The 16,240-nt window shown below is 34.2% G+C and overlaps 1 protein-coding gene across 38 annotated transcripts in view; it reads right to left on the bottom strand.

The window, feature by feature from the left end:
- Positions 1-1,830: 1,830 nt before the first annotated feature.
- LOC115761831 (calcium-activated potassium channel slowpoke) overlaps positions 1,831-16,240 on the bottom strand; it is a 51,154-nt gene continuing 36,744 nt past the window's right edge. For 12 of the 38 annotated variants that reach the window (XM_030703787.1, XM_030703777.1, XM_030703776.1 and 9 more), the window contains 11 exons: positions 14,972-15,043; positions 11,332-11,406; positions 10,378-10,410; positions 10,075-10,264; positions 9,460-9,525; positions 6,473-6,650; positions 5,905-6,412; positions 5,551-5,687; positions 5,303-5,445; positions 5,018-5,237; positions 1,831-4,957 (listed from right to left, as the gene is read on the bottom strand). In XM_030703787.1, the coding sequence (XP_030559647.1) occupies positions 4,820-4,957; positions 5,018-5,237; positions 5,303-5,445; positions 5,551-5,687; positions 5,905-6,412; positions 6,473-6,650; positions 9,460-9,525; positions 10,075-10,264; positions 10,378-10,410; positions 11,332-11,406; positions 14,972-15,043 (1,760 nt within the window). In that variant the 3' untranslated portion in view covers positions 1,831-4,819. Of the gene's footprint in view, positions 4,958-5,017; positions 5,238-5,302; positions 5,446-5,550; positions 5,688-5,904; positions 6,413-6,472; positions 6,651-9,459; positions 9,526-10,074; positions 10,265-10,377; positions 10,411-11,331; positions 11,407-13,830; positions 13,882-14,971; positions 15,044-16,240 lie in introns of all 38 variants that reach the window. The other 26 variants (XM_030703811.1, XM_030703810.1, XM_030703807.1 and 23 more) reach the window with 13 other exon arrangements.

Below are 16,240 nucleotides of genomic sequence, written 5' to 3'. Positions count from 1 at the left end.
ACATATACATATATCGCTGATTACACAACAGTAATGAGTATTGCGGAGCGACATAAAAAGTTTATGAAACGCGCGCCTTCAATTGGACTTGTTAATTGGGTGCGTTTTATGCGAGTCGTGACTGCAAATTTCTAAACGCAATTGGGCGATGGAATTTCTGGTGCTGGCCTACCATATGTGGGTCAATTTTTGGGCTGTTCGAGCCGTTACCCATGCTACCCTAGCTCAAGATTTCACTTTTTATAAGAAAAAGCTCCCGGCGCAGGCCATTATTTCAATTTTTGTATTCGTATTTTTTATTTTGAAATATTATTTTAACAAGGTTTTTTTTAAACATTAACAACATAATATTATTATTATACCATTTATTTAGTTACAGTTATCTGTTTTTTTTTTTAATCTTCTTTATTATATATTATATTATGTTTCATAGACAAATGTTTAAAATACGAAGTTTAATGTGTTTATTTTATTATTCAAAATTTCGTGTTTCCTCGAAATTGTTGTGGCTTTTTTTAAACAAAACAATTTTATATTATACTTTCTCCGATCTCGATCTATTCATTTTATAATTATAAATAAATTGTATATCAGCACTTTATTTTGAATCTTATGATCAAATATCAGAGTTTTACTTGTAAATATATTTTATAAATCGCGGGTAAAAACTAAAAAAATTAATTACAGTTATGTTGACTAATTTATGTGGTTTGCTTAGACTTGTTCTTTAAATTATTTATACAATTTTAATGCACACAGTACTAAAATAATTTGTATGCATATGCAGTATATATGTATATATATATACAAATCTACACACACGTCTATGCATGTGTATGTATGCATATATGGGAGTAGTGAAAGTGCTGCGAAATTATGAAATAATTTTGTTTTGTTTTTCAACTTCGGCAATTATAAATTAATTAACGTTTTTGTTTGTTTGTTAGTTACAAAATAACATTTCTTTGTTGCTCAAATTTTAAAAATAATCATTTGTGGTTTTTAGTTTTTAGCTGCAAACTTTGTTTCCTATACAAAGAATCTAACTACTGTAAATGCTTCACATTTACGAGTATGATATTTTTACAATTTTACTCACGAAAGTTTCTACAAAACATTGCAGTTGTGTCTAGATGTATGGCATTGAGTATTTCTGGGCGATATATCATTATTTATTTACTATTATTACAAAGCCGGGTTGCTGGCGAAATCGAACCATATTATGCTTATGGATTTCAAATTGTTAAATAAAAAGCATAGTAAGACAAGACTTTCGTGTGAATTGAAGTAATTTGAGAAATTGGAGCACAGCAAATGACGAACAGCGCTTTGCTCAATTTTTATGAGATTTATCGATTTATATTTAATAAGCTATTTTATGGATAGTTCTCGTTATGCATATTTTTATTTCTCAGAATTTTTATTAGCGTAAACATGATTCAATCAAGTTTCACAACATCGAGAGTTCGTTTTGTTGCTGTTCGCTGATGTGATGTGTGGTCGTTTCAGAGTGTTCGTATGTGTGTAAAAGTGTAAGTGTGTATGTGTGTTTTGATGTTCGTGTGTGTGTGTGTGGGTGTGTGTGTGAGTATTCATATTTCTAAAATTTGTAAAACTATGTTATTCATTTAAAAATTATGTTTAACTTTTGGGTTTATTCTATGCCTGTTATAAGGATTGCAAATGCTTTTTCATCTCAACTATATTACATTTATATATTAAATTGCCCTAACAATAAATGAACTTGAACTTAATATACATATATATATATATATATAAATATATGTGTATCTATATATATATATATACATATATATATGTGTATGTTATGTTATCTATATGTTTTTCTTTTTGGTTTTAAGCCATTACATACATACATAAGTAGGTACATGCATACTTTTACATACGTAACGTTACTTTGAAGGCGCATACTTAATATTCACAATGTTAGATTTTCGTTAAATTTTTTGTCTAGACCTAAGGCTACATTCTTTTTTATCAAAACGCAATGAACCAAAACCAATCTTAACTATATTCCTTCTTTCAACTTAAATTGACTTAAGTTGGTATTTGTTTGTTTTGTTTCATATTATTAAAAGCTCGAATTCGATTAACTGTTATATTAATAAGCTAAATTTAATTCACAAAATGTAAATGTTTTAAACGAATATTATATGATGAATATTCGTTTAGTCTATATTAAAATGGCGAAAACAAAACTGAACTAAGCTTCTGCATTTTGTGGTTTAATTTAGAGTGATTTCTATACGCTTTGGCAGTGTTTATCATTTGAACAAATCCATATACCGAAAACTCTATGAACAGAAACATGAATACAAATAGCCGAAGTGAAGTGATCTAACGACATTTTTACATTATCTGACCTACATAATTGTAAGTAGGTAGCTTTATTATTTACATTATATGTACAAAAAAATCGGAGCGTTTTATTAGCGGCTCAAGCGCAAGCGCGTGAAAGTCTAAAGAAGGGTTTAAGACAACTCGAGAAACGGTGGACTAAAAGGACATCTTTCGGTCTGCATTCGATTTGTTTTATCTAAAAAAATTTGTTTAGAACACCACAGCTGCTGCTCGTAAATCGCAATAGGCACGCACGTAAAAAGCGCATACATCGTTGCATACACTAAAAATATTACTAGCTACATTTTGTCAACTGCTCGCTATAGATAGTTACATCTATCTATCTATATATGTATGTCTTCAGCTACTTTCATACCGTGATGAATACAAGTATTTATGTATGTACGTGTTTCTACTGATTTATAATAATGTCAATGCGCTACTTACTCTTAATATTTATGCTTGAAGTGTTTTGCATGGATAACAGCAGAGTTTATGTGGAATAGCCTTGAATTGATTTTATTGAACCGTTCTGGTTAGGAAATATTATTGAAAATTTGTTTGTATGCGTATATAATACATATGACACTTCTTCAATTACCACACGAACAGATATGAGCAAATAAATAACAATCTCAAGTCGAATATACTGAAATATCTAATGGATTGTAATGTCATTTGAAAATGACTTAAATGATGCTTTATTTATGCGATTTGTATCTTTTGATGGAACAACCGTTGATTTACTATTTTTCTGTTTTGGTTTTTGGTTTTATAAAATTTCGAATTTAGTCTATTCTTACTATTTTCTGCATTATTCCCATAGATAGTCGAGATACTCGATAATTGTTTCAATTAAATATCGCTAGGAATTTTGTTTGTTTTGAGAACATTATAGTTAAATTAATATAATACGTTCGTATAAATCGTTTTTGCGCATGCTCAGAAACATCTAAATGCAGTTTTTGAACTTGAATGCTGACACAACTTTGGATTTCGGTTTAGGCTCATCTCCCATTGTCCACATACGCAAAATGTAAGTGGCGGCCAAGCATTTATGGAATTTGTTTTACAGTTGTTTTTTTTTTGTTTGTTTCCTTTTAATTTCTGTGTCTGTACAACATATGTAGACATTCATAAGTTAGCTGTAGCATAGTTGTTGTTGTTGCAGTTGCTGCTAAGACATATATCTAGCTTTTCACTTTTTGTATATACGTATGTAAGTATTTGTATCTTAAATACAGTTGCAATATTGCATCTAAATATACACAGTATGTAAAGTGTTTGTAATGGATACTTTTTGCCTTGTTCTTGTTTTTGTAAAAAATACTTCGAATTGCAAGCCTTATGCTATTCAGATTTAAAAGATGCACATATTTCATAATGTTAGCTTGCATTGTATTTTCACTAATATCAGCAAAGGGTTTTCGCTTGTTTTTCTTTGTTTAATGTGTAGCTTACCTCACTAATGGTTCCCAATTGCTTACGTCACACCATTGAGATGAATTTTCTTTTCGAATCGTTGGATATTTGTAATGCGATGATAGCGCCATGAATTGAACTCATAATTTGAACATAATATGAAATAAGATTTGAATTAATAATACCAATAATGATAATGCAACAATTGTACTAAATGAATGAAGGAAATGTTCATAATAAATATACATACCCATAGTATAATAACTAATGATTGTTGCGTCAAGATAAGGAGTATATCAAAATAGCAAATTATAAAACGGATTGTTTTAAAAATATTTTTATTTGGAACAGAGTGAAATAATGAAAAACAAAAATAAATAATTAAAATTTTAAATAATTACAAGAGGAATTGAACAGTAATTAAAAAACTAAGTGTAATAAAACTTCGGATAGATACAAAATTATAGGTAAATTGTTAATTTCAAGGTTCTAAAAGGCATACGGAATGGTGTGGGAAGCAATCAGCTGACAATTGAACGATGGATATCAAAGAAGTTGTTCTTTCTTTAATGAATATGTGGCTTTTATGCTTGTAGAGACATCTAACACTGCCCACCGTTGGTCGTTTGTGGTGTGTGGCTATCCTTGATTGTTAAACAGGATGGACAAAATACTCTGCACGGTGTCTCTACAAATATAAAAGTACAGAGTAACGCATTTACGGGCACGTACGCATTTAAATTTTTAAGTATTGTTACTTACGCCAATTGGCCTAACTTTTGATTTTGTTACATTTCCCTAGGTACACAGTATATACAGGTACTTTTATAGTATATAGTACGCGTCTGTGGTGTTACAGACCTATACCTATAGCTAATGCCAATGCCTATACTTGTATTTACTTCTTGGTGCGCAATTTTAACCAGATCTTATGCCAATATTTATGCCATAAATGCGATGCTCTGTACACAATTAACTTCTCCATCGTTCAAATGTACGAATAAGGACCATCAGTTAAGGCGCTACACAGTAACAATCAAGAGTTATCATCCTTATTGGAGCCGCCCCCACCGACTCCGGACCCTTGTGTGTTGGTGCCGCGACCGCCAGCAGGCGCACGCACTGCGGGCGGCTTATACTCCAGGCCCGGATCGAATTGCATTAAAACGAATACCTATCGGAATGCATATGTTAGCACGTTGCTTTGCTTACATTTAGGGTTTGCCATTCTTACCTGATCTGTTGGCAGTAATGAGAAGTCGTCGGGTGGGTTAGTTATTACATAACGTTTGCTGCTCGCATCACAGCTAGAGCTAGTATCCCTAAACCGATAGAGTCCTATGCACAACATCCCGTACGACTTGAGAGCAGCAACGAACAAATCCCCATACTTTCCGCATTCCCCAAACTGCGCCAACGGTCCATCATACAATGAGATTTGGCCCACACGACATCTGATCGAGCAAAACATAATCTCAGTTAATTAACCGGAATGCGCCTAATTAAACGTAAGGCTCACCTGTCTCGGTTGCTCAGACTGTCGACGGTACTGTATCCTCCGCGCAGGCCGGCACCCTCCGCCAAGATTAGTTCCAATTCGGGCGTGGCGCCGCCTGTTATCAGCGATCGGATCAGCGTTAAGGCATTTTGATTGAAGTATGTCTACGGTGCGTGTAAGACACAGATTGAGAGAGAATGAGAGAGACAGAGTGTATGGTGGTTAAATGGGTCGGATGGGAAAGAATGGGATTGGGAACATGGCATTACCGTGGACATCAGCGAGTCTAACACACTCACAGCGAACGCAGTACCACAGGCGAACGGCTGCGTGAGATATAGTTCTGTGTCTGGATCGTCATCGTCGTCTTGATCGAGAAACTGCACGTTACTATCATTGACCAGTTCTTTAAACGACAACCAACAATAAAACATAGTGTCCATTAGTACAGCACCTCTTTCACATTAGCTAGACAGTGTAGTGGGGCTGAGCGTAGCATAACCCTGACCCTCTTCCCTCTAAGCCCGCCCACTGCTTGGTCAGCCCCATTTACACCGCTTGAGGTAGGACGCTTTTCGTTCGGTCGTTCGCAAACTTGGCCAACTTAGTGCGATGCAGTTTACCTGTTATCATGGGCACATTGGCGCCATACACTGAGCCGCGCCGCTGCAGCACAATGGGACTGCCAGCGGTCGCGCTCAGATTGTCGAACTCCGGTCCGCGTTGGCTAAGCACGCCAATCGTGTCGTCAAAGGTCATGGCCTTAATGTTAAGCGAGGCCAGGATGGCCTCCTTGTCGGCCAGTGTGGGATCGTCGTTACTAGGAACTTTTGCAGACAATATGCAGCACATATCACACAGGTTGACGTTAACCGCCCGCAGATCGGCACGACTGAGCGGCGATCCATTAAGCACCGAAATCTTAGGCAGATTCTGTAGCATTTTCCACTCGCGTCGGATATAGTCCACGGAGCCAACAATTACCACATGCTTGAGCTCATGGTAATGGAAATTAGATGCGCGTAACGGCATCACTAGATTCCGTAGCCCAATTAGCGGTGAGTCCGGATCGGCGAACAGGCAAACAACCACATGGCCATTTAGTACTGTCATGGCCGCCTGATTGCGATCCTGCGAAGGAAAATTTTAAATAGTAACTTCGCAGTTGATCTTTGCGGAGTTCTGGCTTACCAATATGCAGTCTTCTAAGCTCTTCGCCGGACTCCAGTGAAACATGCCTGTTGAGTCGTACTTCATCTCCGTCTTCTCAAAATCAAAGTCCTTCGACTGATCGTCTGCTATGCCGGCTGGCAAAGAGACGCCACCATTTTGATTTTGTGTCCCAGTGCCGGAGCTGCGACTCGTTGGCCTGGAGGCAAGCAAATTATTGAGATTTATTAACCGTTTGAGGCAAATCGTTCGCAAATTTTGGGAATTTCTTATCAATTTCATGGCATATCTGATTACGAACCAATAAAAATAAACGCTACATCCAAATGCAAAGTGTTGTTCGTAACGCTACGAGTACGAGTTTCGTTCAAAAAATATAAATACTTGAGTACGAGTACTTGGAGCTTTTAAAATTTAAAAAGAGTGTCGTTGATACGATAGATAGCTAGAGATATAGAGTTATATATGTATGTATGTTGATAGAGAGAAGAGGAAGAGCTTGTGCTAATAACAATAGTTGCGAAATTACGAGTATCAAAACACAAATGCCAAAACGATTACATTAGAATATGTTTTAAAATCAAAGTTTAACTACGCGAAACATGTTCGGAGTCAACCGGCGATGGCGGCTAACTTAGATAAGGTCACATGCGGCCGCCCTCGGGTGTATTAAGTGTAGCAAATGGTTAGAGAGGGGCATGCACAAGGGACATACCACATGCAACTGCTGCCTACGCCGGAGTGCACAGCACAACACTATGACATTGTGCACAGTTCGCAGTCAGAATAAAATCAAAACAAAAGTGCTAAAGAAGTGAATACCAAAAAGGATAGAGATGCCAGTGGAAGGCAGAGAGAGTAAACATAGATCACGACCCTAATAAATTTTGAACTTTGAACTTTGAATGATAGCTGTAAGAAAGTAAGATATGCACTAGAAGAATAGACTTTGCTCAAAACTTCGTTAGAAGTAAGATACTGCTAATTGTTTTATAATCTGTTTGAGTTCCTTTCAGAACAAAAATAACCGGGGAAAATGGTTTTTATAATTCATTGTTTAATTGTTCTATTGCTATCAGTTCCGGTATATTCCGCTTATGCTTGGCTATTTAAATTTTATATTAAGAATGGGATGGATTTGACTTGAGCCCATGGGATCTGTTAGAATTGCCCGAGTTGCCATTTGCTTTGCGAGCACATCGTCTTGTATTCATTATTAGCAGGCAAACCGATCTGGGTTTACAATTAAAAGTTTATTATCGTGATGTTCTCGCACACATACCCACGCACACACACACGCACACATTATAAAGAAATGACAGAAGCAATTGAAATGCAGCAAAGTTGTAGTTACTGTTATATACAATTAAGTACAAATACGATTACACGACACAAGTTTTTCATTGCATTGAATCAAAATGTACAAATGTATTGGTTAGATCTAAAGATATAGATAAAGATATAGATAGAGATATTGGTATAGGTATAGGTATAGGTATGGGTATAGGTATAGGTATGGGTATAGGTATAGGTATAGGTATAGGTATAGGTATAGGTATAGGTATAGGTTATAGGTATAGGTAAAAGTATACGGTATAGTTATAGGTATAGGTATAGGTATAGGTATAGGTATAGGTATAGGTATAGGTATAGGTATAGGTATAGGTATAGGTATAGGTATAGGTATAGGTATAGGTATAGGTATAGGTATAGGTATAGGTATAGGTATAGGTATAGGTATAGGTATAGGTATAGGTATAGGTATAGGTATAGGTATAGGTATAGGTATAGGTATAGGTATAGGTATAGGTATAGGTATAGGTATAGGTATAGGTATAGGTATAGGTATAGGTATAGGTATAGGTATAGGTATAGGTATAGGTATAGGTATAGGTATAGGTATAGGTATAGGTATAGGTATAGGTATAGGTATAGGTATAGGTATAGGTATAGGTATAGGTATAGGTATAGGTATAGGTATAGGTATAGGTATAGGTATAGGTATAGGTATAGGTATAGGTATAGGTATAGGTATAGGTATAGGTATAGGTATAGGTATAGGTATAGGTATAGGTATAGGTATAGGTATAGGTATAGGTATAGGTATAGGTATAGGTATAGGTATAGGTATAGGTATAGGTATAGGTATAGGTATAGGTATAGGTATAGGTATAGGTATAGGTATAGGTATAGGTATAGGTAGGTATAGGTATAGGTATAGGTATAGGTATAGGTATAGGTATAGGTATAGGTATAGGTATAGGTATAGGTATAGGTATAGGTATAGGTATAGGTATAGGTATAGGTATAGGTATAGTTATAGGTATAGGTATAGGTATAGGTATAGGTATAGGTATAGGTATAGGTATAGGTATAGGTATAGGTATAGGTATAGGTATAGGTATAGGTATAGGTATAGGTATAGGTATAGGTATAGGTATAGGTATAGGTATAGGTATAGGTATAGGTATAGGTATAGGTATAGGTATAGGTATAGGTATAGGTATAGGTATAGGTATAGGTATAGGTATAGGTATAGGTATAGGTATAGGTATAGGTATAGTAAGTGGCACGCATAGACTAAAAAATAAAAAAGGAAATTGAGATCATATTTTTAATAAAGACAGATTGATTTGAATGCTGATAGGCAAGATGGCGCAGCTGATATTGAAAAATTATTATGTGATTTTACATATGTATATGTATGTATTAATCATATGTAAGAATCGTTTGGTGCATAGGCACACACATACACAAACACGAATTAATAAATAAACGCACACAGACAGCAACGTGACAAAATTACGCATACGAATAGTTAAGATTTGTATTTGGTATTGATGTATGGAATAGCTTTCAATCAACCAATTAATGTGTGTTTAACAAAATGCGCATAGTTGAATAAGTATTTACGAATACTAAGTTATAGTAGTAGTAGTAGTTAAAAACGCTTTTGGCTTCTTATAATTTGATTTAAGTAAAATTTCTAGGAAATTATGGACGCATACATGAGCTTTTTAACTTCGTAAGCAAGTTGATAGCCCGCATAAGGGTTAGCATCATTTTCTGGTGGCCTGAAACAAAATGTTGTTCGTTTTTTATACATATAAACTTGTTAAAAATTGTTGTTGTTTTTTCTTTAATTTTTTTATAATTATTATTTTTTTTTTTTTTTTGGTTAATTGTTAACGTGTATGTGAGACAGTTTGTTAAAGTGTTAAGAATAATCAATATTTAAGGAGCATTTACATATGTACGAGGCATGACCATTAAAGGCCATCGAACTGGGTGTTATTTGTTAGGTACAGAATAAAAAAGAAAAACAATGAAAAAGTGACCAAACTCAAATATTATGTAGTATAACGCTTAGTTTTGTTGTAACGCAAACTAGGAAACACAAAAAATCAAAGAATGCAGCTGAACAGCAAAGGCCATAAGTGTATGCTTTTTATCTTGCTCGATTATCGATTTGCTTTGCCATATAAATACTTTGTAACTGAAGCCGAGTGCCCTCTCTTGTGTATAAGTGTAATTGGTTCCGTGCTCCCCCGCCCGTTGAGTACATATATTTATGTATGTATCGCTCGGATTATGCTAAGGTTTCCTTAATTCCGGCCGCTCACCTGTTATACTGCGATGGCGATATAACCTGGCCCTCCACTTGGCGGCTCACGTTCACCGTGGGTTTTACCTTGTTCACCTGTTTCCCCGCAGCTGCAGCGGCCGCTGCGGCAGCGGCGGTGTTGTTCATGTGATGCATGCCACCTGTACCGTTGCCAGTGCCGTTCGGGCGTCGCACATTCCGATTGAGAACTGCAATAAAGATGGAGACAGGGAAAACAGAGAGAAGTTGAGTTGCAGTCATTCACCATTGATTAGCTAGGAGCAGGCTGTAGAAAGAGCGGAGGTAAGTATTTGAAACTTACGATTTGTATCTTCTCTGTCACGTGTAATGTCACCTGTGGCAGTTGCGTTTCGCAGTGGCAGTTTGTTAGGTGACAGCAGTTACAGCAGTTACAGCAGATTTAGAGAGAAAGAGAGAGAGAAAGGAAGTTTTAGCAGATACATTCGATTAGTAAGATTTAAGTTTTCTGATACTGTTGGCAGAGTGCATTACAAATTTTCATTTAGTCATATATGCATCGGTCAAGTTAATAAAGAAAGGTATTTTTGAGCCGCGTGTAAGTAAGTATCTAGTTAGTTTTGTTTGAAAGCAGTTGCTATTCTTAGTTTAGGTTTTACAACTGTGACATGTGTGTGGTCTCAAGAAATAAACAGTGTATTTAACAAGCAAATATGTATGCAAACACAACACACACACAAATGTTTACAAAAATATTGTGAAAATGCTTTAAATAAGTAGACATCAATATCGAATTTAAATGACTGTTTAGAACAAGCTTTTGTTAAAATAGATTTAGCAGTTCTTTTAGAAAGTTATATAAACATTTACATTTATTTAGAACATTATTTGTCGTTTTTATATATTTCAAATAACAATTTCTGTTCAAAATTATGCAAAACAATACAAAGGAAAAGCAATTAGCTAATTATACTTGATCAATTCCTTTTATTCATAGAATTTTTGATTTTTTTTTTTTTTTGATGATATATTTTAATTGATTTATAGGGCATTGGGTGTACTGTCAGCAACACATGATAAGGCAATGATAAGGCAAATTAGGACTTACAAACAAATAAATAAATGAGGTTCGTGTAACTTTGCATGTAACAATATCTGTAAGGGTCGCGGGCGTTCTGTGTTCAAAATAACCTTTCTCTTTCGTTTCGTGTTCAGAATTGACAGACTTATATGTACGTAAATCATAGGTAACATTGTTGTGGTTCTGGTCTTATACAAGCTGATATTGAGACATTACCCGATACAGATCCACGCACATGCACCCGCTTGGGAAGCTCTGGAGGCGTAAATGTGGGTGCAGGATGGTGTTCATCTGTAAGATATTTTTGGTATTGTTATCGCACAGCTTCAGGTAATCAAATTCGTTTTGTTTTGTGTAAGAGACAATGCTTTTTTATGTGAAGCTCATAATTTTGTGTTTGCTGGTGTGTACACCAATTATTATTACATAATTTTTTTTTTTGATAATCAGGGGAATATTGTGTTTGTATAAACTAAAATCGTGAAAGTTGCGGTTGTACATAAAGCAAAAACACAATCTTAAAATCATATTCAAATTAGACGGGCTAGAAATTTTTAAACATGTGTTCAACCGAAGGTCATACAAAAGTAAGGAAAATTGATCAATGTGATCTGGGGAATGATTTAAGGACTTTTCATTGGGCTTGGGACTTCAATACACAATTATACATTTTGTTAAATATGCATTAATAATCAAGGCCATTTCAAACATGCAAATAATTATAAGAGTAAAAAACGGGTAGCAATAGGTAAGGTACATAAGCATAAAATACTAAACTACAAAAGCAAGAGAACAAGCACTGGATAAGTGAAGTAAGATCTTAAGTATTAAGTTGCCACAATGAAAGCATAATTGGCAAGGATATGGCATAAACTTTTACTCCATCGGTTGGTGGCTCAAATTTGAAAAGCATTTAGTTCAACTGTTTTTCAATGGAAATCTAACACACACCTAATGAACTCTTTCACGTCTTTACTACCTAAAAGTCACTTGACTATTATCTCAAAAGGACTAATTTAATTTAACACTTTGTTCAACACATTCGATATAACAGTATGCAATTTAACTGCTTAAGACATGAAGCTTAAAAAGACTCAAAAGCTCGCTCCTTAATTGGTAAAGTGGTGCATTGGCGATTGGCAGGGCAGCTGGTGATCATGACCAAAAGTGCGTAATAGTTGTTCTACAAATGCTATACTTTCTCAGAACTTACTTATATATCGCAGTAGTAACTATGTATTTAAGTAATGATTTTGCGGCTTTTATATTTCATGAAATTTCTTAAACCGTAGAACTAGTTATAACACAAACGATACTCGAAAAAGTTTGAGGTGAATCAGGAAGAAAGAATACACTTAAGATTTAAATAAAAAGTAAGGAACGTGCACTGGCACACTTAAAAAAAAAAGTTTTATTTGTAAATTCTAAATTGTGAATCTCAATAAACAATTAGAACGAATACTAATGTGGCTTTTAAATCAATGTTCGAGTATATGAGTTGAGTATTTGAGTTGAATTATTGAGTTAATTAGACTTACTTGACAACGAGTATTCATCGTCTTCTACACACACACACAGACATATAAATACATAGTACGAGTATTGTAGCAGTAGTAGAAGTAGTTGGTACGAACGAGTACATGTACAAGTAGGGGAATATATAGACGTATGATATTTGTATATATAAAAAAAGAGCAAACCCCAGCGTCAGAAATTGTGTTTCTTTTTTTTCTTCTTTGAATTATTTATTACATAAATTGTATTACAGTGTTGTATGTATTGTACATATGTGAAATGAAAGATGGGGTAAATATTTGCTTGATTTAAGTGTATATGCTATTTGTATTACATTTATCCAGATGAGACCTCAGTTGGCTCAAAGCTAAACCCTTTGCTTTCACAAATACGAAAAGCATGTACGAAAATGTCTCGACTTATTTTAGATTTAGCTTCGAAGTTGACGAATAGAACGACGAAAATAAAAAACACAAATATAAATAAAATGAGAGATGCGTGTTTACTGCTATACAAAAATGTGTACAAAATACGATATATGAATATATATTAAAGATATGGTTTATTAATGGTTACAAGATTGTAGTATGGAATACATACGAAAATACGTCAGATTAAGGTTTACGATAGCAACTTTTGAATTATATTCAGTTGAGTATTTTGTAGAAACATATTGAATTTGTATTTTATCTATCGACTTAACTACACACGCACACACACTAAGTAGTTAAGGCAAAAATTTATTATGAAAAGTACACAATTACGAGAACGAACGAGAAGAAACGATTATATTAGGTGTAACTGTGTGTGGTGTTGTTGTGGTGTGCAACAATCTGTGTGGCTTGTACATCCGAATGTATTGAGTAAATGATGTAAGTTTAATCTCTAGAACCAATGGAATTTCTTAATGTTCAGCTGACTTGATGCCTGTCTGTACTGCTTAGCAATAGCAATTAATGTAAGTTAGTGAGACAAGAGGACTTTTCACTTGGTTAGTAGATGTAACAAGTATGTTGAGTGATTTGTTTTAACTTGGCATTATGTTTGTCGTTATGTTTTATTATTTGGAATTAATTTGTTTCGTATGCTTATACAGTTACAGTAGAGTAGAGATATGGAGAAGTTATATGTATGTATATAGGAATAGATAAAGAGAGAGAGAGAGAGAGAGAGAGAGAATAGGCAGAAATTTATACGTACTTGCACGCCCAACCATTTGTACGGCTCGGACGCCTTTCCGGAAGGTGGCCACTGTTTTGTTTCATGAAAACAGAATTGTATAGGATATGCATGAATAGGTAAATGATGGTAAGGTAATGATAGTTGGTTTGCATATTCAGATCAAATCATCAATCAGTAATATAATTTATAACATAATTTATAAATATACTTTATAAATGTAATATATAAACCGAAATGAATGGAACATAATTACCTAAATAAACAAAAGGTTCGTTACAAAAATATATTATTAAGTCACACGGCACACGTTATACTTGAACTGTCATTATGTATTATATATGGTATGTAATAAATGATTTTAAGTATGTATAGAATATCAGCTAGTCATGATTTTCGTTGCAAGCTAATTGAACTCTATATTGAATGTAATATTTATACTGAGTATACGATAGATCGAAACAATAGAGCGACAGATAGAGCAACAGAATGTAATGTATTCTGCTTAAATGTAAAACAATTGCAGTTAAGTAGTAGACCTGTTCTAAGACATCTCCCTAATGCTCGATCTTAGCCTTCATCACTTACTGTTACTGGTACTATTATAATCCTTTTAAGTTAAGCAGGGCGAGGCAGATACATATATGCGGGAACTCGCATTTAACAGCTGGGGCTTTTAGCACAAGTAAGAGATACATTGATTTGGCATTTACGTACACGATTGAAAGGGGTTTATTATGCTGATTAATACTGGCATTTATGAACATATTTATTTTAATCTGCAAGCATGTTGTTTTAAAAAGATGATTTAGAGTTTTTAGTTTATTTGTTTGCTTCACAGCAAACATGTTACTGATATACACTCGGCAGTCCGAATCGAATATGCACTTTCCAAAACAATATTCAGCCAAATCGACAATTCAAAACGTAATATTGGAGAAACAATTAAGGGAGAATTCTTGGCAAGAGAGAGACAGAATTCTGGAGATATGTTTTGGAATGTGTTTTTAAATACAGTTAGGTATGCGGTTCAACACTTTAGCAGCAACAAATAAATCATTTTGGCTTGGCATGATATAAAAATATAGGCACCGAACTCGAAATAATTATTGGAATTGTTGTTGTTGTTGTTTTTCTTTTTATTTGTACATTAAAAGCGTACCCTCCATTGTATTCATCACTGATGTGATCCCTTGGTTGACCATCCCTGTCTGCATCATAATCATGCCCACATCTGTAAGACGGTTAGGGATTTCATATTCTTTTATACAAGTGACAGGACCACATAAAACGTACACACAAACTAAACAGATCTATGGGATCCATACTTAATACTAGGCATATTAACATTGTTGCTGTACTATTTTTGTGCCCATCCACATACAACCATACATTGAGTTCCACGTCGGGAACGCATTGGCGCAGTTAATAATTTTTTAAGCCAGACTCTGGCAACGCAAAACATTGCAAACTTACTAACTACTTGAGAACATTGAAGCTAAATTATTGATACATACATAATACGCAGTTATTTATGTGTATAGTCGTATACTACATAGAAACCAAATATCAAATACATAAACGTTAATTTTAGTTACACGACTTATGTAAAATGATGAAGAACGCGCTTAATGGATATGCTGTAGGAGCTTTAGTATCCAGTAATTATTAGCATAACCTGCATTTAAATTATTTACACTTTTTAGTTGGGTGGGACAACTACGCTTATGTACTTATTTACATTTATATTATATATAAAAAGTTAATTATTATGTTAGTGGGATTAACGCCACGATAAGTAGAAACTTAAAACTTAAGATACACATAGACTTCAACTGATGGCAGAAAACGACGCAGCATTTGAATGACCTATTGCTACAACATAGTAAAAAGGACTGTATTTATATAATTGAAGTTGGGAAAAGTTGAGTTTGATTAGTAAAGGACTTGAAAATCAGAGCTGCAAAAGTGACTGAAAAATATTTATTAAAAATAGAGTTTCAAGGATTTTAATCGTGAAAGTGTAATAAGAACTTTTAATTAGTTTTGTGCTTAATTACATGCACTTCTTTAAATTGGTTTCTTTTCCATCAACACATATAAAGTACAAGTAAAAAAGGGTAGCAAAAGTTGTTAAAGAGAGGTAGGGAGAGAAAAATTTTATAAGTGTATTTTATGTTAAATGTGCACTTTTTATTTCTTATTAAAAATATGTAAATGTACATTGAAAATTTCTCGATATTAATGTAGATCTTTTACCAAAGCGTTTGAAGTTTTCGTCCAAAATATTCGAATAAACGAAAAATGCATGTTTTTGCTCTACATGCGCAAAAAAAAAATATTCTTTTAATATTATGCAATATGTTCTATGAGTTTTTTATTCGAGTCAATATCAAATTGATTCTCAAAGAATTAACTTTTCAAAACGGAA

The sequence above is a fragment of the Drosophila novamexicana genome, unplaced genomic scaffold (assembly GCF_003285875.2).
Source record: "Drosophila novamexicana strain 15010-1031.04,08,12 unplaced genomic scaffold, DnovRS2.1 tig00000512-arrow-arrow-pilon, whole genome shotgun sequence".
NCBI classification, from domain to species: domain Eukaryota; kingdom Metazoa; phylum Arthropoda; class Insecta; order Diptera; family Drosophilidae; genus Drosophila; species Drosophila novamexicana.
Note: the sequence above shows the minus strand (reverse complement) of the source record. Positions and strands in the feature narration are given on the sequence as shown.